This window comes from Hemitrygon akajei, chromosome 30 (genome assembly GCF_048418815.1).
Source record: "Hemitrygon akajei chromosome 30, sHemAka1.3, whole genome shotgun sequence".
Lineage (NCBI taxonomy): Eukaryota > Metazoa > Chordata > Chondrichthyes > Myliobatiformes > Dasyatidae > Hemitrygon > Hemitrygon akajei.
In genome coordinates, this window is record NC_133153.1 from 35,418,510 (window position 1) to 35,444,725 (window position 26,216).

At 42.8% G+C, this 26,216-nt stretch overlaps 1 protein-coding gene across 7 annotated transcripts in view; it reads left to right on the forward strand.

Annotated features, from left to right (window-relative positions):
• The window catches only part of akap13 (A-kinase anchoring protein 13), a 554,439-nt gene that overhangs the window by 440,624 nt on the left and 87,599 nt on the right, over positions 1-26,216 (forward strand). For all 7 annotated transcript variants that reach the window (XM_073032598.1, XM_073032600.1, XM_073032601.1 and 4 more), the window contains one exon: positions 3,617-3,767. In XM_073032598.1, coding sequence (XP_072888699.1) covers positions 3,617-3,767 — 151 coding nt within the window. The remainder of the gene's footprint in view (positions 1-3,616; positions 3,768-26,216) is intronic.

Here is a 26,216-nt window from a genome sequence, read left to right on the forward strand (position 1 = left end):
GGTTAACTGCAGTGATACCCTTTAGAGGAATTACTGAGGGTGATATGATGAGGAACCCAAAGGTTGAAACCAGTTGGCTTTAAGGATTATCCTGATGGTGACCAATTCAACGTTTTTAGTTTCAGAATCAGTAAAATAAATGTGAAACTGTTAGGGAACTCCGCTTGCTTCTCTTTATATGTGTCCTACACAAGGCCTCAAAACTAAAACACTCAGCCTGAGCTCAAAGTCAAAGTAAATGTACTATCAAAGTACCGTGTACTACCTTATGATTCATTTTGTTATAGGTGTTCCCAGTAGAACAAAGAAATACAATAGAATCAATGAAAAACTACATACAAATAAAGTTCCAAGTAAATTTATTATCAAAGTACAAAGATATCACCATATACAACCCTGAGATGCATTTTCTTGCGGGCATACAGAATAGAAACAACAAAAGACCATACCCAACAGGATGGACAAAAACCAATGTGCAAAAGTCAACAAACTGTGCAAGTACAAAAGAAATGATAATAAATAGATAAGCAATAAATATCAAGAACATGAGATGAGAGTCCTTCAAAGTGAGTTCAATGGTTGTGGGAACAGTTGAGCGATGGGGCGAGTGAAGTTATCCCCTCTGGTTCAAGAGCCCAGTGGTAGATGGGTGAAAACTGTTCCTGAACTTGGCGGTGTGGGTCCTGAGGCTCCTGTACTACCTTCCTGATGGCAGCAGTGAGAAGAGAGCATGGTCCTTGTGGTGGGGGTCTCTGTTGATGGGTGCAGCTTTCCTGCAACAGCTCTCCATGTAGATGTGCTCAGTGATGGGGAGACCTGTATCCACGACTTTTTATAGGATTTACTGTTCAAGAACACTGGTGTTTCCATACCAGGCTGTGATGTGACCAGTCAACATACTCCCCTCCACACATCTATAGAAGTTTGTCAAAGTTTTAGATGTCATGCCGAAACTTCACAGCTTTCTAAGTAGAGGCACCTCCGTGCTTTCTGCAAATTGCACTTGTGTGCTGGGCTAGCTGAGGACAGATCCTATGAAGTAATAACACCATGAATTTAAAGTTGCTGATCCTCTCCACCTCATGGACCTGGACTGGCTCATGGACCTCAGGTTTCCTGCTGAATTCAATAATCAGGTCCTACTTGGTCTTGCTGACATTGAGTGAGAGCATGTTGTTGTGGCAGCACTCAGTCACAATCTCCCTCCTTTATGCTGATTTGTCACTAACTTTGATCTGGCCAATGACTGTGGTGTCGCCAGAAAACTTAAATATGGCATTCGAGATGTGCTTAGTCTCACAGTCATATGTATAAAGCGAGTAGAGTAGGGAGTTAAGCACACAGGTCTTTGTACTGCACCTGTGCTGAAAGACTCACAAACAAATCTTAATCTGCCGTTAAAATATAACTGTCCATGGGAGTTTGCTGTGTTCACAGTGGCTACTGTTTTACCTGCATTGTAATACTGACAATGATTCAAGATTATGTCATTAGCTCTAAAATGTCTTATGTCATCCTGTGACATTATAGAAATGTCAGTACTTCCTATACTTGGTCATGTGTGTTTCTTGTTCTGAATTGACAATCCAGAGCCTAGCCTAAAACTCTTCAAATCAAGAGATTGAATTAAAACCCCTTCCAACGCTTGTTCTGTTTAAAAATTTTCTTTCAAGGTGATTTAAGTTTACATTTCCAGCAGTCATTTTGTTTAAATCCACCATTAAGAGCTGGTACACTTGTACCAGTGACCATTTGTTTGTCAGTCTTTATAGTGTAGTGAGACAGGAGTACTGCGGTTTGTACAGTTGCTTACAGTTAGTGATCAGGGTTCAATTTCCGCTGTTGTCTGTAAGGAGTTTGTACATTCTCCCCATAACCTCATGGGACCTCTCAGGTTCCTTGCTTTTCCTCCCACATTATGGTTAGGGTTAGTGGTTGTGAGCATGCTATTTTAATGCCAAAAGCATGGAGACACACATGGGCCTCCCCTACACAATCCTTGGACTGTGTTAGTCATTGACGCAGAGTGGCTCATTTCACTGTATGTTTCAGTAGATGTAACAAATCAAACTGATCTTTAGCTCTCAGATGGACAAATGCCGAAACTCTCTTCATTTCCTGAGCAACACACACAAAATGCGACTGAAACTGAGCAGGTCAGGAAGCGTCAGTGGAAAGGAGTGAACAATCGCACTTCAGACTGAGAGCTCTCATCAGGACACAGGTCCTCAGGTTTACTCAAATCCAGAGATGCGACCTGACCTGCGGAGTTCCTCCAGCGCTTTGTGTGTTGCTCTGGATTTAGAGCATCTACGGAATTTCTTGTGTTTGCCTTTTAATTCCCTGTTTTATAAGACCTTTTCCATCATCACTTAGTCTGACCTGGAAAAAATCCTGAGGACAAATGGAAAACACTTTGGAAACTTTTGAAGGGTCTGATGGTTACTTAAACATTGTTAGTTGTCAGTTTTTTTCCTGTTGATAAGAGGGTTGATTATCAGAGTTAGTAGTGACAGTGACAAAGCATGTCATGGTACAGTTATCACAGCAAGCAGAGGTGAATGGACATGCACTCATTGGCTACCTCTTGTACCAATAAAGTGGCTACTGAGTGAATGCCCCTGGCCTTCCGGTGCTGTAGCCCATCTTCAAGGTTTGTTACGTTTTGCGTTCAGAGAAACTCTTCTGAACCCCGTTGTTGTAACGCATGGTTATTTGAATTAGTCGCCTTCCTGTCAGCTTGAACCAGTCTGGCTGTTCTCATTAACAAGGCATTTTCACCCACAGAACTGCCGCTCACTTGGATGCTTTTTGTTTTGTTCACCATTTTTTGTATATTCTCGACCATATATGTCAAACTCAAGGCCCGCGGGCCAAATCCGGCCCGCGGTGGAATTATCTTTGGCCTGCGAGATAATATCTAATTACTATTAAAGCTGGCCCCAGTAATCGAAGCGCCTATGGCGTATGATATGGCTAATGCTGAGTTTATTCAGGTACCAGGTTTTCAGGGTTTTTAGTGTTTATTCGGCAGTCTTGCTCGGCAGTCTTCTTCATAAGAAACGGACTTTGTAAAGTGAAACACTTTGTAGTTATAGCAGAGACTGAGACACATGAGAGCAGGCTGAAAAAACGGAGGCAACGAAAGCTGCGTTCGCACGCGTCCGACTGATCCGGTCCGCATGAAGCTGCATTTTGCTCAATCCGGCCCGTGACCTAAAATGAGTTTGACACCCCTGTTCTAGACCAAGGTCCTAAACAGTGGTCCCCGGACCCCTTGCTTAATGGTATTGGTCCACGGCACAAAAAATGTTGTGAACCCCTACTCTAGAATCTGTGAGAAAATCCCAGGAGATGAGATACTCAACCACCCCATCTGGCACCAACAATCGTTCCAGAGTCAGATTCCCTCAGATCACATTTCCTCCCTATTCTGATGTTTGGTCTAAACAACAGCTGAACCTCTTGACCATGTCTGCATGCTTTTATGCATTGAGTTACTGCCACATAATTGGCTGATTAGATATTTGCATTAACAAGCAGGTGTACCTGATAAGATGGCCACTGAGGGTATAAAATGATTCCAGTCTCATTGATCTCCTCGCTTTCATTTTAGGAGAAAGAGAAAACAAAAGAGAAGGAAGTAAAAGACAAGGACAAGAAAACCATAAATGGACATGTCTTTACTGCCATTTTAGCATTTGGCGCACCACCATGTCACCAGTGTAACAAGAACATTACTACCAGAGAGGCATACCTCTGTAACAGTAAGTAACCTGCTGGAAGTTTGCTTAACTCTTGTTGTGAGAAGTGTTTTTTCACATAATGCTTTTGAAACTTCATCCATGGACGTACAAACGCTCTACTCCGGCACAATTTTCAGTGCTGTCGCTGTTAAGTTTAAATTGTGTAATAACTTCATACAATGTCCAGGAATGACTGCATTTTCCCCTTAGATTGTAATGTAACTGTTCTCATTCTGAGTCTGGTCTCACCCACTCCTCCAATTCTGTCCCCACGCTCATCCCAGTTTTCAGAATCGGGTGTATAATCACTGACCTCTGTTGCAGAATTTGTTGTCTTACGGGAGCAGTACAGTGTGATGCGTAAAATATATCTATGTTACAATAAGAGATATACAGTATATAAAATAATAAGCTGGGGGAAGAGAGCAGAAACAATAAGGCGGTTTTCTTGGGTTCATGGACCATGCAGAAATTTGATGGTAGAGATGGAGAAGCTGTTCCTCAAATGTTGAGTGTGTGCTAACAGGATCTTGTACCTTCTCCCTGATGTTAGAAATGAGAAGAGAGCAAGTCTGAATGGTAGAGGTCTTTAATGATGGATGGCGCCTTCCTTGAGGCATTTTTATCATGTCATCTATGTCTATTCTAGTTTTAGCCTGAAGTGCAAGAACTGTCTTCCTGAACTTCTCTCTGCTTGCTATGCTCCTTAGAAAACGTCTCATACTGTATTTAAGCTCATGTAGTGTGGAGCACCACTGCTGTAAGTCTTAATGTTAAAGATGTTAAATGAATGTGTTGTTGTGAAAAGGAGCATAATCTGATTAGGATTCACGTCTGGGTCAAACACACAAAATGCTGGAGGAACTCAGCAGGTCAGGCAGCATCTCTGGAGGGGAATAAAGAGTGTTTCAGGCCAAGACCTTTCGTCAAGTCTAGGAAGAACAGAGAAAGAAACCAGAATAAAAAGGAGGGGAAGAAAGGTGATAGGTGAAGCCAAGTGACAGGGAAGATAGGTGGGTGGGAGAGGGGGGGGGGGAATAAAGTGAGAAGCTGGGAGGTGATAAGTGGGAAAAGTTGAAGAGCTGAAGCAGAAGAAATCTGATTGGAAAGGAGAGTGGACCATTGGAGAAAAGGAAGGAGGAAAGACACCAGAGGTCTGGATCCACTGACAAATATTCTCACCAGTTGTACACAACTCTCACTCTTGACTGTGGTTGCATGAACAAATTCGCCAGAGAGAAGTACTGGTAGATGTGAAGCAGTCTCTTTATATGATAAAATGAGACACAACAGGTGTCATAATTGAGACCCTCTTTGAAGCAAGAGGCCTGCTTGACACGACACTGCACGACATTTTATATGCTAAGGATCAAAGGTCAATTCAGGACAATTCCATATTTGCGATGCTTGCTTTGATCTACAGACACCCAAAAAACACATTTTAAATCAGCATTGTCTGTTCTTACATTTAACTGTGGGCCACGGTTCTAAGGAACCCATTGTTCAGAGCTGCATCTTAGATTTAATCAACAGTTCATACTTGAACCTGGTTGCTAAAGTCATTTGCTCTATGTGCTAACCGCAAAAAGACACTCTGACATGATAAACATGTACATGTCCATTGTCTATTGTTCCCGTATGTTGAACTGTGTGCTATGTCTCCAAGTATTCTGTATGACACAGGACACTGCTCTTACTCATTCTTTTTATATCCTTATTGTTAAGCTTTAACTTCTAATGTGTGGCATAAGTGGAGAATAAGTATAAATCCCCGTGGGGTATCATCCTCTTTTCCACACAAGACCCTGAATACAGCTTCAAAAACCTGAGCCTAATCAGCCCCTTCCAGCTGAGACACATTTAGTGCCAGAGATTTTGTGACTTTTAATAAAGCTGATTGATTACATTCAGACAGTCTACATGAAAAAGGCTGTTGAGTTTGTGGCATAGGCTTTAACCCTTAACTGTCATTAAGCATGTCTTGAGGTTTGGGTAAAGGAAGTTCAAGCAGTCAATTCCAAGTAAGAATAACTTATCTTATGAACGTTAAGCAGATTGGGTCCACACTGCCTGTTGTGGGGTTGTTTCTGGGAAAGGGGATTGGAATCAAGAATTAGGGGAGGTGTAAGGGTTATTTAGTTATTGAGTGATACATCATGTTAACAGACCCATTTCTCATTGTCTTTGTCATCTGAGTACATAGATCACACATTGGTTGTTTGTCGGTCTTTGTTCATGTGTAATTTTTCAACAATTCTATTGTATTTCTTTATTTTCCTGTAAATGCTTGCAAGAACTCCGCCGTCTGTAAGATGATGTTACGTCCTCCCCATAAACGTGTGGCTTTCCTCTGGTTGCTCTAGTTCCCTCCCACAGTCTAAAGATGTACCAGTTAGTAGGTTAGTCGGTCATTGTAAATTGCCTTGTGGTTAGGCTAATGTTAAATAGGGCTGCTGGATGGTGCGGCTAGTTGCAATGGAAGAATCTATCGTGTACTGTATCTCTAAATATAAAATAAAGGAGGAGCTCAGTAGTTCAGGCAGCATCTACGCGTTTAAGGTTTCGTGGCTTTTTTATTCTTCCCACTAATCCAACAACAAATGGCTCAATTTACAGGATACTTGTGTCCAACAAATATCACACCTTGGTTCTGACTACTAAATATTTTTTCTATTTTCTGTGTTTAATATTGTTTGAGCTCATTATAGATCTCAGCAGTTTTTGTTTTTATCAGCAAACAGTCACATTGTTGTGGTACCGGTACACTTAGTGAACTAATTGATCAGAGCATAAAGGAGAGCATATTTCTGGATGGGTATTTCTGTGAATTCAACCATTTGGATAGATACTCATTGTCCACTATTAGGTATCGGAGGATATTCGAGTTACTGTCGCCTTCCTGTCAGCTTGAACCAGTCTGGCCATTCTCCTCTGACCTCTCTCACTAACAAGGCATTTTCACCCACAGAACTGCCGCTCACTGGATTTTTTTTTGTTTTTCACACCATTCTCTGTAAGATCTAGAAATATTGGGCATAAAATTCCTAGGAGATGAGCAGTTTCTGAGATACTCAAATCACATTGTCTGGTAACAACAATCTTTCCATGGTCAAAGTCACATAGTTCATCCCAACAACAATTGAACCTTTTGATGATAATCTGCAAGTTTTTATGCATTGAATTGCTGCTACATGATTGGATGATTAGATATTTGTTTTAACAAACCGGTGTACCTAACTAACTGAGTGTGTGCCCTAGAGAGCAAAGTTTTTTTTCTGTGCGCAAGTGCTGAGATGGAGAAGGCAGTGAAATTTGTACAGCTGCTTTTGTCCATGTTATCAAAGAAGCAGAGAAGAGTGTACTGAAAGGACTAAACAGATGGAGCCCAGATAGAATAAAGGAGAATCAAATCAGTGGTGACTTAGGAACTGCAAGTTAAGGCGGTTTTGAAATGGAATGGTGCCTTATTTTACACCCACTCTTTGTCCTCTCTCAGTCCAAACCCCCCCCCCCCCCACCTGACCACTGCAGTGACCTCCACCATCAGCACCGCAATGTGTAGTTGTAGTTTCTTTCTTACGAGTCTATGCCACTTACGGTTGGAGCAGGATATATTTTAAACCCTTTAAAAGAATAAAAAAAGATGTGTAATAGTTGGGTAACAGTTCTGCTCTGTCACACTCCTGAACTCTTGTTAATGTCAAGCATAGGCTAACAGTAATGATGCCTTTTTCTGAGATTGTGGGCCCACAGTTTTCACTTCTGGCACTTCTCTCGCTCTATCCATTACCCCCTCTTTCCTCCACTTACATTTTTTCCTGTGTTAAGTTGTTCTCTTGGAAAAGCAGTGCTAATATTTTTATTGACTGCATTCAGCATTATTTGATCACTAGAATCTCATTTCATGCCCAAAAATTAGAGTTTGTCAAGTCCCAGCACTGCTGCTAAGGACTTGGATGAAGTTTTATGTTGGTCTTCCATTTCTATCCCCAAAACAGCAGCACGCCTCAGAATTAGGATCAGGTTTATAATCACCGGTGTGCGTCGTGAGATTTGATAACTTAGCAGCAGCAGTACATTGCAATACATGGTAAATATAGAAAGAAAGAAAATAAATAAATTACAATAAGTATATATATGTCTATTAAATAGATTAAAAGTAGTGCAAGAACAGAATTAATGCATATTAAAAAAATGTGATGTGGTGTTCCTGGGTTCAATATCCATTTAGGAATCAGATGGCAGAGGGGAAGAAGCTGTTCCTGAATTGCTGAGTGTGTACCTTCAGGCTTCTGTACCTCCTACCTGATGGTAACAGTGAGAAAAGGGCATGGGCGATGGGCGTCCTTAATAATGGACGTCGCATCGGAGGCACTGCTCTTCGAAGATGTCTCAGATACTACAGAGGCTAGTACCCAAGATGGAGCTGACTAATTTTATGACTTTCTGTAGCTTCTTTTAGTCTTGTGCAATAGCCTTCCCATACAAGACAATGATGCAGCCCTGTCAGAATGCTCTCCACAGTACATCTATAAAAGTTTCTGATTTTTTCTTGTTGACAAACCAAATCTCTTCAAACTCCTAATGAACTATAGCTGCTGTCTTGCTTTCTTATAGCTGTATCGAAATGTAGAGTCCAGGTTAGGTCCTCAGAGATCTTGACACCCAGGAACTTAAAACTGCTCACTCTCTCCACTTTTGATCCCTCTATGAGGATTGGTATGTGTTCCTTTGTCTTATCCTTCCTGAAGTCCACAATCAGCTCTTTCATCTTACTGACGTTGCATAGAAGGTTATTTCTGTAACACCACTTATCTAGCTGGTATATCTTGCTCTTGTACGCCCTCTCATCTCCATCTGAGATTCTACCAACGATGGTTGTATGATCAGCAAATTTATAGATGGTATTTGAGCAATGCCTAGCCACACAGTTATGGGTATAGGAGGAGTAGAGCAGTGGGCTAAGCACACACCCCTGAGGTGCACCAGTGTTGATTGTCAGCATGGAGGAGATGTTATCACCAATCTGCATAGATTGTGGTCTTCTGATTAGGAAGTCGAGGATCCAATTACAGAGGGAGGTACAGAGGTCCAGGTTCTGTAGCTTATCGATCAGGGCTGTGGGGATGGTGGTGTTAAATGCTGAGCTACAGTCGATGAACAGCATCCTGATGTAGGTGTTTGTATTGTCCAGGCAATCTAAGGCCATGTGAAGAGCCATTGAGATTGCATCTGCCAGAGACCTATTGTGGCAATTGGCAAATTTACTCCAACTATGCAATTTTGTCTGTTTTTGATCATCCCTTCCCAACATTTTTCTTTCCCCATTCTGGCTCCCCTCTTGCCCCTTCTCTTCTCCTCACCTGCCAATCTCTTCTCCCTGACATCCCTCCTCCTTCTTCTCCCAGGATCCACTCTCCTCTCCTACCACCTCATACCCTCTCCCTCACCTACCCTACTTCCCCCTCATCTGGCTTCACTTTGTACTCCTCTCCCCACATTCTCATCCTGGCTTCTTCTCCTGTCCTTACCAGACCTGATGATGGTCTCAGCCCAAAACACCCCTATCTTTGCAGCTAAATTGACCTGCTAAGTTCCTCCAACATGTTGGGTTGTTGCTCTGGATTTCCAGCATCTGCAGAATCTCTAATGTTTGCAATTTTCTTTCCCTGCATTTTTCAAATTTGTGTTGATGCCGTCAACATGCTAAATGTGCAGAGTGAAAGATTAGCTGCCAAGAGAGCAGAGGGTCAAACAGCATCTATGGAGTCTAAGATGTGGTCAATGTTTTGGGTCAAGATGCTACATCAGGACTGAGATCTTTAGAAGGATGGGAACGGGTATAAAGAAGTAAGGATGGGGTGAGGAAGATGAGGCAGGCTGATAGTAGGTGATATTTAGAATCAGATAAGGGAGTGATGACTGACAGATGGTGGAGATGAGGGGAAAGTGATGAGACAGAGGCTGATAGGTGATGGATGCAAATATAAGAAGAAGAAAAAACTTCTTTGTGCAGTTTGGGCTGCGTGTGGGTTGAGGCAGAGGCTGAAAGGCAATAGTTGGAACCGGATAAGAGGGGGATGATGGACAGATAGAAGCAAATGTACTAGGGTGATGGTTCTTGGTAATGAGGGGTTGGGGATTGAGAAAGGGATAGAAAAGGTGAACAAAAGAAGATTGACTTTGGGTGGGCTGTACTTCTTTCCGTGAGGGCTGTGAATTTATCCTGAGCACCACATCATATCTAAAAACACTAATGTCTTTGCAAGATGAGAGAGGAAATATCTTAAATAGTTAAATGAAATAAGCTGCCTAAGGAAGTGGTAGAGACAGGCCCAGTTACAATGTTGAAAAGACACTTGGACAGGTACATGTGTTGTTGCCGATTAACTAGACAACAAAAGCTTGCATTTGTTCCATAATCATACTTTATTTACTTGTGTACAAGAACAGCCTGACCCGTCACCAAACTGTTCTAAAGTCTGAACAAAGAAATAACATTTTTATACAGAAATTGAGCAGTTGGATACAAGTATTGATCAAATCAGTAACTTTGTGGATGTTGACATTCTCGCTCTGATAATACAGATATTGATAACCAATGGAATCTACATGTTAAAAGCTAATAAATAATACTTTAGAATGAGAAAATTAACTGACTGATAGTGTCACCCCAGAATTCTTCATCTTTACCTTGTCTTGGTATTTCAAGTGGGTCTGGCATCATGCTGTGCAAAGGAAAGTAAAGGTCTTCAAAGACCTCTCTCGACAACACTCTAAACTATCATTGCCTGGATATTAGCATCGTACTTGCTCTGGCATGTCTGCCACACATGTATAGGAAAGGGTTAGTGGATGTGGGCTGTATAGGACGAGCTCAGGGGGGGACACTTTAGTCAGTATCGATGAGTTGGGCTGAGGGGCCTGTTTTCATGCCGTTTAACTTTGATTCTAACCGTAAATAATATGGACAAAATATCAGCGTGAAAGAAGAAGGCTACAGAAATGACATTGTGGAGATGGTAAACTGGCCAGTGCAGAGACAACACACATCAAACTGAATAAGCTGAATAATAATTGGGAAAGGGGCATTAATTAAAAGAAGGGAAAGGCTGGTTTTCGACTTGGGCTTGAATATCTTTGGAAGCACAGTATTTATATCTGGAGAAATAAATATGAATCAGATCAGGTTTATTATCACAGTCCTGATGAAGGATCTTGGCCTAAAACACAGACTATTTATTCCTCTCCATAGATGCTGCTTGATCTACTGAGTCCCTCCAGCATTTTGTATGTGTCACTCTGGATTTCCAACGTCCTTTGTGTTTATTATCTTCTGACACAAGTCATGAAGGTTGTTGTTTTGTGGCAGCAGTACAATGCAATACGTACAAATTACTATAAATTACAACAAGAATACACTATTAAAAGCGCAAAAGCAGAGCAAAATACTGAGTTAGCATTCACAGATTCATGGATCATTCAGAAATCTGATGGCAGAGGGGAATAAGTTGTTCCGAAAACATTGAGTGTGCATTTTTAGGCGTTGGTACCTCATCTCTGATGGTAGTAATGAGGAGAGGGCATGCCCTGGATAGTGAGGGTCCTTCATGTTGGATTGCCTTTTGAAGAAGTCCTGAATCCTGGTGGCATAGTTGTAAGAACCTGCCAGATTTTGAGGCAGTCCAGGATGTTTGTGAAACTTTGAATTGGATGGAGTTGGCTTTATTAGCTTGTGAGTCAGAAATAGCAGAGACTTAAATACAACCACAAATCTCCACCATTGACCCACTGTGCTGTATTCAATGCTCTTGACGTATGTTTGGTCTAATCAGTGTTGGTTATGTTTTGAATTTTATTTTGGATTGTTTCATTACAGTGGAAGTTTTGTTGGAATTCCGTACATTTTTTATTTTAAAAATGAAAATACGCCTCTCAAGAAATGCACCTTAAGGGTATAGTTTTGGCATGGTGATTAACTCAGGGGGAAAGTGGTCCTAAGGTTTGGATTGGTGATCGTAGAGTCATCAGTTCACATCACACCACAGCAGTTACGGAATTTAAACTTAGCTGAAAGATATGATGGTAGTATTGGTAATGGTGATCATAAAGCTATTGAATTGTCAATGAGAAGCAAAACTAGAAAGGAAATTCAGAATTCAATTCAGATGCCATCTGTAAAAAGTTTGTACATCCTTCCTGTAAGCATGCAGGTTTCCTCCGGGTGCTCCAGTTTCCTCCCACATTCCAAAGACATACCCGCTGGTAGGTTAATTGGTCATTGTAAATTGTCCTGTAAAGCGAGGATTGAATCGGGGGATTGCTGAGTGGCATAGCTCAAAGGGCTGGAAGGGTGTACTTCATACTGTATCCCGTGACACCAATATGAACTGGCTCCCAGTATCCTCAAATTCTAGCAAGTCGTCTAGTCCAGTCAACGGGTGGCACAGCAGAGCCACATTGCAATGCTTTACAACATCGGCTGCAAGATTGGGGGTCGCTTCCCGCCACTGCCTATAAGGAGTTTGTATTTTCATGGATTTCCTCTGGCTACTCCACATTCCAAAGACTTACAGGTTAGGGTTAGTAAGTTGTGGCCATGCTATATTGCTGCTGGAAGCATGGCAGCACTTTCAGGCAGCCCAGCACAATTTAATTTGATGCAAACAATGCATTTCACTGTACGTTTCGGTGTGCGTGTTAAAACTAAAGCTAACTTTATCTTATCTAAATATACACCAGCAAATCAGGCCGTCTTTGCCTGGTCTTTTATGAGGTCCGTGAGGTGGACAAGTGGGTTGTTTTTGTAGCAGTGATTCTCAGTCTGAAATCAGATTTTGAAATGTGTAAGTGAAACTTCTGTCTTTCTGTGCCAAGGCCATCTTCGTGTCTGATTTGTCCTGGAGTTTTGCGCAGCTCTCAGTTCCATGTTTCTGATCGAAGCACTGGTCGACTTCTAAAGGGTTTTACAAACCATGAGTCTGTCAAGCAGAGAAACAACTTTGCTTCGGTCTCCACCCAATGGAGGAGGAGAGTGAGACCCTTAGACCATAAAACATAGGAGCAGAATTAGGTCATTCAGCCCATCGAATCTGCTGCACCATTCCATCATGGCTGATTTAATATCCCTCTCAACCCCATTCTCCTGTCTTCTCCTGATGGTTTGGCTGCCTGTGGCAATGATTTCCACTGATTCAACACCAACCCTCTGGCTAAAGAAATTTCTCCTCGTCTCCGTACTAGAAGGACATCCTTGTATTCTGAGGTTGCGCTTTCCAGTCCGAGACTCCCCCACTACTGGAAAATCCTCTGCACATCCACTCTGTCGAGGCTTTTCAATATTTGTTAGGTTTCAATGAGATCCCCCATCATTCTTCTAAGCCCTTTATACCATATCAATAGACCCTAAGCGGCATGCACAAAATGGTGGTGTAAATGGTTCCTCCAGCATTTCGTGCATGTTGCTCGGACTTCCAGCATCTGCAGATTTTCTCATATTTGTGAATAGATTCAAAGACTAGTTTCAGATACAAACAAGTAACTCTGCAGGTTGGAGATCCAGAGCAATACACAAAAATGCCTCAGTACTCAGCAGGTCAGGCAGCATCTATGAAGGAGTATTAACAGTCAATGTTTCGGGCCAAGAGCCTTCATCAGGGCTCAGTTACAGATGAGCATCTAAGACAACCTACCACTGGTTATTCTGTACAGAAATGAGATTTGATCCTCTTAGTGAAGGAAACCAGAAAATGATGAAACTGGCTGTGAAGTTCCAGTGGATGTCTGATCATTGTGCATGCCTGCACTATGGTTGTGTAGCAGTTAGCAGGACCCTACTACAGCTTGGGGCGTCAGAGTTCAGAGTTCGGTCCCAGCATCCTCCTGTACAGTCTGTCCTCCCTATGGGTTTCCTCCGGGTGCTCCGGTTTGCTCCAACAGTCCAAAGACACCAGTTAGTAGGTTAATTGGTCATTGTGAATTGTCCCGTGATTAAATTGGGGGTTGCTGGGTGTCGTGGCTTGAAGAGCCTATTTGGGATATAATTCTAGATAATTACATAAAGCTGTTCTCAATAAATTTAAGCACTTATTCATTTGGAGAAGCATACTCCATATGTGTACCCTCCAGCCTGATGATATGAACATTGATATCTCTAACTTCTGGTAATTTATCCCCTCTCCCCCTTCTCTCATTCTCCAAAGCCCATTCTGGCTCCCCTCTTAGCCCTCCTCTCCTCCCCTGTCCATCACCTCCCTCTGGTGCCATTTCTTACAAGGCAAAGTAAATCTATTAGCAAAGCTACTGGGCAGCACGATATGAAGGGCCAACAAGACCTATTCCATGTTGTATTGCTACATAAAAATAAATACATCAATGGAGGAAAATTGACGTATCAGGCCGAGATGCTCCCATAGGTAATGACTACCATGCCGAGTTCCTCCAGCATTTTGTGTATGGTACTCAAGATTTCCATCTGCTTGTCATCTGATTAACAGCAGTTTGTCTCTGGATGGACATTAAATGAGTGGAAATAGATCAAAATTAATGTTTTACAATACAGAGCGCTGTTTACTGACATTGACCTGAAATGTCAACTGTTTTCTGCCATCACTGATGTTGTCTTACTTGCTGAGTGTTTCCAAGAAATTTCTGCTAGTTATTTCAGATTTATAGCATCCACTGTGTTTTCCTGTAGTCGTAAACTTTCAGTAAAGAGTGCCCAGAAATTCCAAGTGAATATCAGACCCAACTGTTACTTCTACATGTGCGCAAGGCACATTTTTCTGATTTGCAGACTTTTTTTTAAATGCCCACCCAAGATCTGTTTTCGCAGTCATGGCTGTAGCACTAAGGAGAAGCATCAGCAGGAAATTATTTTAACGTTTTTAATAAGTTTTGAACAGAGCACTGGCATTCCAGCAAATGTTCTGCAGCACAGCCCACAAGTTGGTGAAAGTTCAGAGAGTTGCAAGCCACAGAAATACAATAGGTTGAGGCATCTTATTGTGTAGGTTTACAATTGCAATATCGTTTAAAGTACCATATCCTCTGTACTTAGTATCACTTTAATTCTGAGAAAGAGAGAGATAGTTGGTGTTTCTTGTTGTTCCAGTGTATTGAACTCTTTGAAAGGATTTTGAAAATACAACTGACAGAAAATGCTCCACTCCTTCCATCCTCCCCCCATTTTTCCAGTCTGCTTCTTAAGCTGATCCTCCACCTCCCTTCGTCCACCTCCTCCCCTCCTTTCACCCGCCTCCTCCCCTCCCTTCACTCAGTTCCTTTCACCCCCTCCTCCCCCTCCTTTCACCTGCCTCCTCCCCTCCCTTCACCCACCTCCTCCCCTCCTTTCACTCAGCTCCTCCCCCTCCTTTCACCCCCTCCTCCCCCTCCCTTCACCTGCCTCCTCCCCCTCCCTTCGCCCACCTCCTCCCCTCCCTTCACCCACATCCCCTCCTTCACTTGCCTCTTCCCCCCAATGCCTGCACCTTCCCCTCCCTTCACCAGCCTCCTCCCCTTTCTGCCTGTTCGTTCCCCCCTTCTGCCTGCACCTCTTCCTCCCTACATTATCCTCCTCCCCTTCTGCCCGCTCCTTCCCTCCCCTCCCCATGCACTCCTCTTCCCCCCAACTCCACCTACTCTTGCCGCACACTTTCCTCGTCTGCAAGTCCCTCCCTTCAAGTGATGCCCCAACACCATTCACTCTGTGATGCTCCAAAGCGAGTGTGCAAGTTATATAAGGCCAGGTCTTGTGATGAGCTCTTTACAGTTTTGTAACTATGGAAAGTGCAAAGGTCTGACAGAGCAAGGGGCCTCACAAATTGTGATGGTCGAGTAGGAGATGAGGTAAATTGAGTAATCCTCTAGTAATACTTCCTTAAAATTGTGAAAGCCAGTGGTTGTCAAAGGAAGGAAATGGCAAGAGTTTGAAAATGAGCAGGTTGGAGTTCATGACAAATTTTGATTTCAACACTGAAATTGTAAGGCAGAAATATTGTAGTTCAGAAATGACAGTGACCAAGAGGATCAGCACTGCTGGTGCCAGAATGCATGACAACACTTAAAGGATCCCTGCAACGTCCCCTCGGTTGTTAAAGCAAACTGCGCACTTCACTGTATGTTCCAACAAATAAAAACTGGATGGACTTGAATCTTCAACACTGGACCAAAAGGGTTGTCCAACTGCAAGGCCGGATGTGACTAAGAGAGGACCAGCTGGGATAGTGTAACACAAAATGCTGACATACGAGGAGAAAAGCAAAATTCGTATTTCAAGTCAATGAAATTTTCCTCGGGATGATTAGTTTTCCTGAGAAGTTCTACCGGTCTGACCTCACACTGAACCAGAGCACACCAAGAGGTGAGAAACTGAGAATAAATTTGTAAGTGAGAAAAATAATAAGAAAAATAATATTTAAAAAATATATAATACTTTATTGTCACCAAACAATTGATACTAGACCGTACAATCATCAGAGCGATATTTGATTCTGTGCTTCATGCTCCGTGGAGTACAAATCGAAGTAAATATATTAAAATTTTAAATTATAAATCATAATTAGAAATTAGAAAAGGGAAAGTAAGGTAGTGCAAGTCAGGTCCGGATATTTGGAAGGTACGGCCCAGATCCGGGTCAGGATCTGTTCAGCAGTCTTATCACAGTTGGAAAGAAGCTGTTCCTAAATCTGGCCATATGAATCTTCAAGCTCCTGAACCGTCTCCCGGAGGGAAGAGGGACAAAAAGTGTGTTGGCTGGGTGGGTCGTGTCCTTGATTATCCTGGCAGCACTGCTCTGACAGCGTGCGGTGTAAAGTGAGTCCAAGGATGGAAGATTGGTTTGTGTGATGTGCTGGGCTATGTTCACGATCTTCTGCAGCTTCTTCTGGTCTTAGACAGGACAACTTCCATACCAGGTTGTGATGCACCCTAGAAGAATGCTTTCTACGGTGCACCTATAAAAATTAGTGAGGGTTTTAGGGGACAGGCCAAATTATTTTCTTAACCAAAATAATAAACACAGTCAATGATAGAAATGAAATCAAAATTAATTAAAAGTAATATAGTAAGCAAACTGGTTTTAATAAAGCTGAGTGACCCCATTTAAATCTTTGAGGCTACGCTGGATGGCTTTCATAATGTTGAGGAACCATATCGGAATCAGAATGAGGTTTATTATCACTGACGTATTATATGTCATGAAATTTGTTGCTTTGCAGCGGCAGTACAGTGCAAAGACATAAAATTGTTATGAATTACTAAATAAATACAGCCAAAATGAGAAATAACAAGGTAGTCCAGTCACAAACAAGAGAAAATCTGCAGATGCTGGAAATCCAAGCAACACACATACACAGTGCTGGAGGAACTCAGCAGGCCAGGCAGTATCTATGGAAGGAAGAAGGTAGTCTTTGTGAGAGCATGGACAATTCAGAAATCTGATGTTGAAGGGGTAGAAGCTGTTTTTGAATTATTAAGTGAAGGTCTTCAGGCTCCTGAACCTCCTCCGTGGGCCAGTGAAGGAGTGGAGATTTGAGACATTGACTCGAGAGATTCTGGCAGTTTTGGCAGTTGGACTGTGCAATCAAGACAATCAAGATTTGAATAGCTTAGCAGAAAGCCGTTGATTAGACAATCAAGATTTCAATTGCTCAGACTCAGCAGAAAGCAGCTGATTGGGCAATCGAGTTCAGGTGACCAAGCAGTTTGAAAAGCTCAAACAAATAAATAGGGGGTTACCTCAAGCGGAGCAGCCAGTGAGTGAGTGGGCCAGTGAAGGAGCGGAGATTTGAGGCTTTGACTTGAGAGGCTGAGGATGAGCTTCACTCCAAGTGAGGTGAGGCCGGGTAAGTTCCTTTCAAAGGAGAAAGTTTCAAAAGTTGAGGCAAGTATTGGGTAGGTCATGGCAGCTGAGATCGGCCCCGTGGTTTGTTCATCCTGCAGCATGTGGGAAATCAGGGATACTTCCAGTGTCCCTGACAACTATGTGTGCAGGAAGTGTGTCCAGCTGCAGCTTCTGGCAGACCGCATTGAGCGTCTGGAGCTGTGATTGGATTCATACTGGAGCATCCACAATGCTGAGAAAGTCATGAATAGCACGTTCAGTGAGTTGGCCACACCGCAGGTAAAGGCTACACAGGCAGAAAGGGAAGGGGTGGCCACTAGACAGCGTAACAGTAGGCAGGTAGTGCAGGAGTCCCCTGGGGTCATCTCCCTCCTAAACAGATATACTGTTTTGGATACTGTTGGGGGAGATGTCTCATCAGGGGAAGGCAGCAACAGCCGAGTTCATTGCACCATGGGTGGCTCTGCGGCACAGGAGGGAAGGAAAAGGAGTGGGAGAGCTATAGTGATAGGGGATTCGATTGTAAGGGGAATAGGTAGGCGTTTCTGCGGCCGCAAACGAGACTCCAGGATGGTATGTTGCCTCCCTGGTGCAAGGGTCAAGGATGTCTCTGAGCAGCTGCAGCACATTCTGGAATGGGAGGGTGAACAGCCAGTGGTCGTGGTGCACATAGGTACCAACAATATAGGTTAAAAACGGGATGAGGTCCTCCAAGGTGAATTTAGGGAGTTAGGAGATAAACTAGAAAGTAGGACCACAAAGGTAATAATCTCTGGATTACTATCAGTGCCACGTGCTAGTCAGAGTAGAAATAGGAGGATATTTCAGATGAATACATGGCTTGAAAAATGGTGCAAGGGGGAGGGATTTGAATTTCTGGGGCATTGGAACCAGTTCTGGGGGAGGTGGGACCGGTATAAACAGGACGGTCTGCACCTGGGCTGGACTGGAACCAATGTCCGAGGGGGAGTGTTTGCTACTGCTGTTCAGGAGGCTTTAAACTAATGTGGCAGGGGGATGGGAACAAGTGCAGTGAAACAGAGGGGTGTAAACTGAGGGTAGAAGCAAAAAGTAGTAAGGTGGAAAGTAAAAGTGGCAGGCTGGCAAATCCAGGGCAAAAAGCAAAAAGGGCCACTTTTCAACATAATTGTATAAGGGCTAAGAGTGTTGTAAAAACAAGCCTGAAGGCTTTGTGTGTCAATGCGAGGAGCATTCGTAACAAGGTGGATGAATTGAATGTGCAGATAGTTATTAATGAATATGATATAGTTGGGATCACAGAGACATGGTTCCAGGGTGACCAAGGATGGGAGCTCAACATCCAGGGATATTCAATATTCAGGAGGGATAGACAGGAAAGAAAAGGAGGTGGGGTAGCATTGCTGGTTAGAGAGGAGATTAACGCAATAGAAAGGAAGGACATTAGCCTGGAGGATGTGGAATTGATATGGGTAGAGTTGCATAACACTTAAGGGGCAGAAAACACTGGTGGGAGTTGTATACAGGCCACCTAACAGTAGTAGTGAGGTTGGGGATGGCATTAAACAGGAAATTAGAAATGCGTGCAATAAAGGAACAGTAGTTATAATGGGTGACTTCAATCTACATATAGATTGGGTGAACCAAATTGGTAAGGGTGCTGAGGAAGAGGATTTCTTGGAATGTATGCGGGATGGTTTTCTGAACCAACATGTCCAGGAACCAACTAGAGAGCAGACCATTCTAGATTGGGTATTGAGCAATGAGGAAGGGTTAGTTAGCAATCTTGTCGTGCGAGACCCCTTGGGTAAGAGTGACCATAATATGGTGGAATTCTTCACTAAGATGGAGAGTGACATAGTTAATTCAGAAACAAAGGTTCTGAACTTAAAGAAGGGTAACTTTGAAGGTATGAGGCATGAATTAGCTGAGATAGACTGGCAAATGACGGTGGATATGCAATGGCAAGCATTTAAAGATCGCATGGATGAACTACAACAATTATTCATCCCAGTTTGGCAAAAGAATAAACCAGGGAAGGTAGTGCACCCGTGGCTGACAAGGGAAATTAGGGATAGTATCAAGTCCAAAGAAGAAACATATAAATTAGCAAAAAAAAGCAGCACACCTGAGGACTGGGAGAAATTCAGAGACCAGCAGAGGAGGACAAAGGGCTTAATTAGGAAAGGGAAAAAAGATTATGAGAGAAAGCTGGCAGGGAACATAAAAACTGACTGTAAAAGCTTTTATAGATATGTGAAAAGAAAAAGATTGGTCAAGACAAATGTAGGTCCTTTACAGTCAGAAACAGGTGAATTAACCATAGAGAACAAAGACATGGCAGACCAATTGAATAACTACTTTGGTTCTGTCTTCACTAAGGAGGACATAAATAATCTTCCGGAAATAGTAGGGGACTGAGGGTCTAGTGAGATGGAGGAACTGAGGGAAATACATGTTAGTAGGGAAGTGGTGTTAGGTAAATTGAAGGGATTAAAGGCAGATAAATCCCCAGGGCCAGATAGTCTGCATCCCAGAGTGCTTAAGGAAGTAGCCCAAGAAATAGTGGATGCATTAGTGATAATTTTTCAAAACTCCTTAGATTCTGGATTAGTTCCTGAGGATTGGAGGGTGGCTAATGTAACCCCACTTTTTAAAAAAGGAGGGAGAGAGAAACCGGGGAATTATAGACCAGTTAGTCTGACATTGGTGGTGGGGAAAATGCTAGAGTCGGTTATCAAAGATGTGATAACAGCACATTTGGAAAGAGGTGAAATCATCGGACAAAGTCAGCATGGATTTGTGAAAGGAAAATCATGTCTGACGAATCTTATAGAATTTTTTGAAGATGTAACTGGTAGAGTGGATAGGGGAGAGCCAGTGAATGTGGTATATTTAGATTTTTAAAAAGGTTTTGACAAGGTCCCACACAGGAGATTAGTGTGCAAACTTAAAGCACACGGTATTGGGGGTATGGTATTGATGTGGATAGAGAATTGGTTGGCAGACAGGAAGTAAAGAGTGGGAGTAAATGGGACATTTTCAGAATGGCAGGCAGTGACTAGTGGGGTACTGCAAGGCTCAGTGCTAGGACCCCAGTTGTTTACAATATATATTAATGATTTAGACAAGGGAATTAAATGCAGCATCTCCAAGTTTGCGGATGACACGAAGCTGAGCGGCGGTGTTAGCTGTGAGGAGGATGCTAAGAGGATGCAGGGTGACTTGGATAGGTTAGGTGAGTGGGCAAATTCATGGCAGATGCAATTTAATGTGGATAAATGTGAGGTTATCCACTTTGGTTGCAAGAACAGGAAAACAGATTATTATCTGAACGGTGGCCAATTAGGAAAAGGGGAGATGCAACGAGACCTGGGTGTCATTGTACAACAGTCATTGAAGGTGGGCATGCAGGTACAGCAGGCGGTGAAAAAGGCAAATGGTATGTTGGCATTCATAGCAAAAGGATTTGAGTACAGGAGCAGGGAAGTTCTACTGCAGTTGTACAAGGCCTTGGTGAGACCACACCTAGAATATTGTGTGCAGTTTTGGTCCCCTAATCTGAGGAAAGACATTCTTGCCATAGAGGGAGTACAGAGAAGGTTCACCAGATTGATTCCTGGGATGGCAGGACTTTCATATGAAGAAAGACTTGATCGTCTAGGCTTATACTCACTGGAATTTAGAAGATTGAGGGGGGATCTTATTGAAATCTATAAAATTCTAAAGGGATTGGACAGGCTAGATGCAGGAAGATTGTTTCCGAAGTTGGGGAAGACCGGAACGAGGGGTCACATTTTAAGGATAAAGGGGAAGCCTTTTAGGACCGAGATGAGGAAAAACTTCTTCACACAGAGTGCTGAATCTGTGGAATTCTCTGCCACAGGAAACAGTTGAGGCCGGTTCATTGGCTATGTTTAAGAGGAAGTTAGATATGGCCCTTGTGGCTAAAGGGATCGGGGGTATGGAGAGAAAGCAGGTACAGGGTTCTGAGTTGGATGATCAGCCATGATCATACTGAATGGCGGTGCAGGCTCGAAGGGCTGAATGGCCTACTCCTGCACCTATTTTCTATGTTTCTATGCAATGGTAGTAATGAGAAGAGAGGATTTTCTGGATGGTAAGGGTCCTTAGTTGTGGACGCAGCTTTCTGACACACAGATGATACTTGGCCTGCTGAATATTTTCAGCCATTTCTATTTTGTTTAAAGTTTATTTCTGTCAAAGACAAATACACGGGGTACAAATGCCAGCAGACAAGGACAACTATGATTTCATATAAACTTCAATTAACACAAATTAAACATAACATACACGCATATAGAACAAATAGTGACACTGGTGTACGATTGAGAGAGAAAAATGAATAGTCTGAGGTAGTATTAAGGTTTTTCAGGTGGTTCAAGGACCTGATGACAGTGGGGATGAAGCTGTTGTTGAACCTTAAAGTGTGGGCCTTCAGGCTGCTGCCTAATGAAGGCATGGCCTGGATAGTGGGTCTCCCTGATGCTGGACTTCACATTCCTGGGGTTTCTAGCATCTACATTGTTATGGTTTAGGATTATCTTTTCAAAGAATGTATTAAGTCTTTCAGGGTGTTAAGGCATCCCAAACTGTTTAATGGTTGTGAAGTAGTTTTTGAATTATCGTCAGTGTTCTGTTCAAGGACACGTAATGGTTTGCAGACAGCAAGGAACCACAAATAAGCATGCAATAATAACAGAGAATCTCTTGTGGGAATGTCAAGTATGGATTAAGAGGCTTTGAGGTATTCTGATAATGAACTAAGAGTATTTTTGCTGATATGTTGGTAATTTAGATGACTTTAATGAAGAATTTAGGATTTCAATTGATGGGACCACTTCTGTCAGCATTGTTTTTATAGCATTAAAATAGCGTAAAATATGTGGCTCACTACTAAAGTATAACAGTATCATTTTTAAACAGTTTTTCATTGATTCTATTGTATTTCTTTGTTCCACTGTGAATGCCTGCAAAAAATGAGTTTTAGGGTAGTGTATGCTGTCATATACCTACCGTGACAATATGTGTAATTAACAAATTTATTACTTTAAAAATGAATTTATTAAAGTTGGTACGTCACTATATACAACCCTCAGATTCATTTTCTTGCAGGCATACTTAGTAGATCCAGAACCATAATAGATTCAATAAAAGACCATACCCAATGCGCAAAAGACAACAAACTGTGCAAGTACAAAAGAAATAATAAATAAATAGATAAGCAATAAATGTTGAGAACATGAGATGAAGAGTCCTTGAAAGTGAGTCCATAGGTTATGGGAACAGTTCAGTGATGGAGCAAGTGAAGCTATCCTCACCGGTGCAAAAGCCTGATGGTTGAGGGGTAATAACTGTTCCTGAACCTTGTGATGTGAGTCCTGAGACTCCTGTACCACCTTCCTGTTGGCAGCAGCGAGAAGAGAGCATGGCGTGGGTGGTTTGGGTTTTGATGACGGATGCTCCTTTCCAGTGACAGTGTTTCATGTAGATGTGCTCAGTGATGGGGAGGGCTTTACCTATGATGGACTGGGTTATATCACTTCTTTTTGTAGGATTTTACATTCAAGGGCATTGATGTGTCCATGTCAGGTTGTGATGCAGCCAGTCAATATGCTCCCTACGGGACAATTATAGAAGTTTGTCAAAGTTTTAGATGTCATGCTGAATATTCGCAAACATCTAAAGAAGTAGAGGCGCTGCTGTGCTTTCTTCATCATTGCACGTACGTGCTGGGCCCAGGACAGGTCCAGAAATGATAACACTGAACACTCAATACATGTGTTAAATGCATTGATGGAATTGGCTTTTGGCTGGAGTTTTCACTTTGTTATTGTTACAGGTTAGTTCAGCAATAACTAATTCAGTCTGGCAGATATTTATTTAGTCTTATTCCTTGTCTCAGTCAGTATGCCTTTGGCTGTTAGAGTCACTGGACAGGGGTTTGAATGGGACCTCTTTCTTGTTTTTCTCCTGGCCTGTAAAGTACAGTCTATTGGTTTGCATCGCTTCAGAGCTGAGGAAAAGCTAGCCAAGCAGCAATCTCCCTTAACCCATGACTTCTAATTCTAGTCTCACCCAACCTCAGTCGAAGAAGCCTGCTTGCATTTACCCTATCTATACCCCTCTTAATTTTATATTCCTCTGTCAATCTCCCCTCATTCTCCACACTCCTGGCCAACCTTTCCCTGCAGCTCTAGTCCTGGCAATCGATTTCAGAAGCATAGTTAGAAAATTTTTGGAGAGATGCAATTCACTAAGGCATTCACACAGCAATAAAACTCATCTTCTTTGATCTCAGTTTTATAGATCTGCTTTGATCTTCTCCAAAATTGCACCTAATGCTCTTAAGGGGTGGAAAAAAAATAATTGATTTTAATCTGCCTGTTGCACGCGACTCTTCTGAACGTGCTGAGCAGAGTACGAAAGCGGTCCAGCTTGGATGAACTTTGACTTAAAAATCAGGCAAGTGCGCAGCTTCTTAGGAGGCTTGTGGTAGAACTCAACAAACTGCATAATCGTTTGTTTATCTGTAGACTTGCAGGACAGAGCAGTGAGAATAATTTTAACCTGAAAAGAAATGTGTAAATTTTATCACTCCAGAACGAGTGAGTGTGTCTGGTCGTGGAAGTCTGAGAAAACGCTCAGAATTCATTCCCTCCCGTGACACGGGGTAGATGACGCAGCCGTGTCATTTAACCACCGCAAAGTTCAGGCACACAGTGGGTGGTTAAGAAAGAACTCGATGTGAGGGTGGCTCTGAGCATAATGTGTATGCTGTGGAGCCGTTACATAAACTGAGTCAGAGTGGGGAGGGGAGGATGCGTGATGACAGCCAGAACAATTAAGAATACGATAGATGTCCTGCCATTGAATAATTATGTTTGAAATGCTCGCTTCAGTCAAGATACTGTAAAGGATATTAATTTAGAAAAAGATTGTGAGAGATCAGTCTGCACAGCTTCCAACTTGATGAGATGAACATTGATTTCTCTAACTTCCGGTAATTGCTCCCCACCCCTTCCCCCCTCCTTTCCTCCATGGTCCACTGTCCTCTCCTATTAGATTCCTTCTTCTTGAGCTCTTTCCCTCTTCCACCTAACCCCTTCCAGCTTCTACATTCATCCCCTCACCCAGCTTTGACTCCTTACTCTCCTCCTTCCCCCCCCCCGCCCCCACCACCACTCTTAATGTGGCCTTTGGTCCTTTCTTTTCCAGTCCTGATAAAGTGTCTCAGCCTGAAAAGTCAACTGTTTATTCTCCTCCATGGATGACGCTGAATTCCACCAGCATTTTGTGTGCGTTGTCAATATTTTGGGTCAAGACCCTTCATCAAGATTGATAATGCTTCAGTCAGTCCTGATGAAGGGTCTCATCACGAAATGTTGACCATCCATTTCCCTCCATAGACACTGCCTAACCTTCTTTATTAATTTATTTATTTATTGAGATACTGCGCAGAATAGGCCCTTCAAGCCAAACTACCTAGCAACCCCCAATTTAATCCTAGCCTAATCACAAGACAATTTACAGTGATCAGTTAATCTACCAAACAACTAACCGGTACGCCTTTGGACTGTGGGAGGAAATCGGAGCACCCGGAGGAAACCCGCACAAATGTACAAACTCCTTACAGGCAGCAGCGGGAGTTGAACTCAGAATGCTGTTACTGTAAAGCGCTAACCACTACAGTACCGTACCACCTGCTGAGTTCCTCCAGCATTTTGTGTGTGTTGGTAAAGGTTTCCAGTATCTGCAGAATCCCTTGTGTTTATACTTCGTCAGAAGCTGTTTTAAGATCCGGACGGGGATAAGAGTAGAGAAGACAAAGGGAATATCTAATCGGCCATTTCAGTGTTTCAGTGCCATCAAGTTAATAAATGAATGCTGGTTACTAAAGGAAGAGTAACAAGAAGACTGTGACTATGCTGAAGTGAAAGAAGCAGATTACAGCATTTGTTGGAAATCTAAACCGAAAGGGAATGTGGGAAATGCCCAGCAGATCAGACACCTCCTGAGGAGAGAGAAGACAAGGCGTTAAGATGAAATGGATTTGTATCAGGAATGGCTAGGCTTGACACAAACTGGAAAAGCTGGTGATCTGACACCAGCAGACTGCTACACAACCGGACACAAAATCAGGTTTCACCCTTCACTGAAGCAATGTAAAGAGCGAAAAGGAAAGGTCAGAGTGGGGTCGAGAAGTTCAAGTGAATTACTGAGTCATCTGGAAGGAATATTTGAGTCCCTGAAGGGGGATCACCTGCAGTATCGTAAGAAAGAAATGGCTTGTGGGAGATATAAGAGCCAACCATGGAGTGTGTAGGGAATAGTCCTGACGGAGCAGTGACCAGAGACACTGGGGAAGATGTGCCCAGTGCTGGGAATCCCACTAAAGTGTGGGGTGGGGTGGGGAGAGTCATTGCAATGTCTGATCCAGTAAATGTGGAAGGTGAGGTCCAAGGGGATCCTTCTTTACTCTGGCTGGAACGCCATTACTAAGGAGGTAATACCAGTAAACTTGCCATACTAACCATATAACAATTACAGCACGGAAACAGGCCATCTCGGCCCTTCTAGTCCATGCCGAACGCTTGCTGTCACCTAGTCCCACCTACCTGCACTCA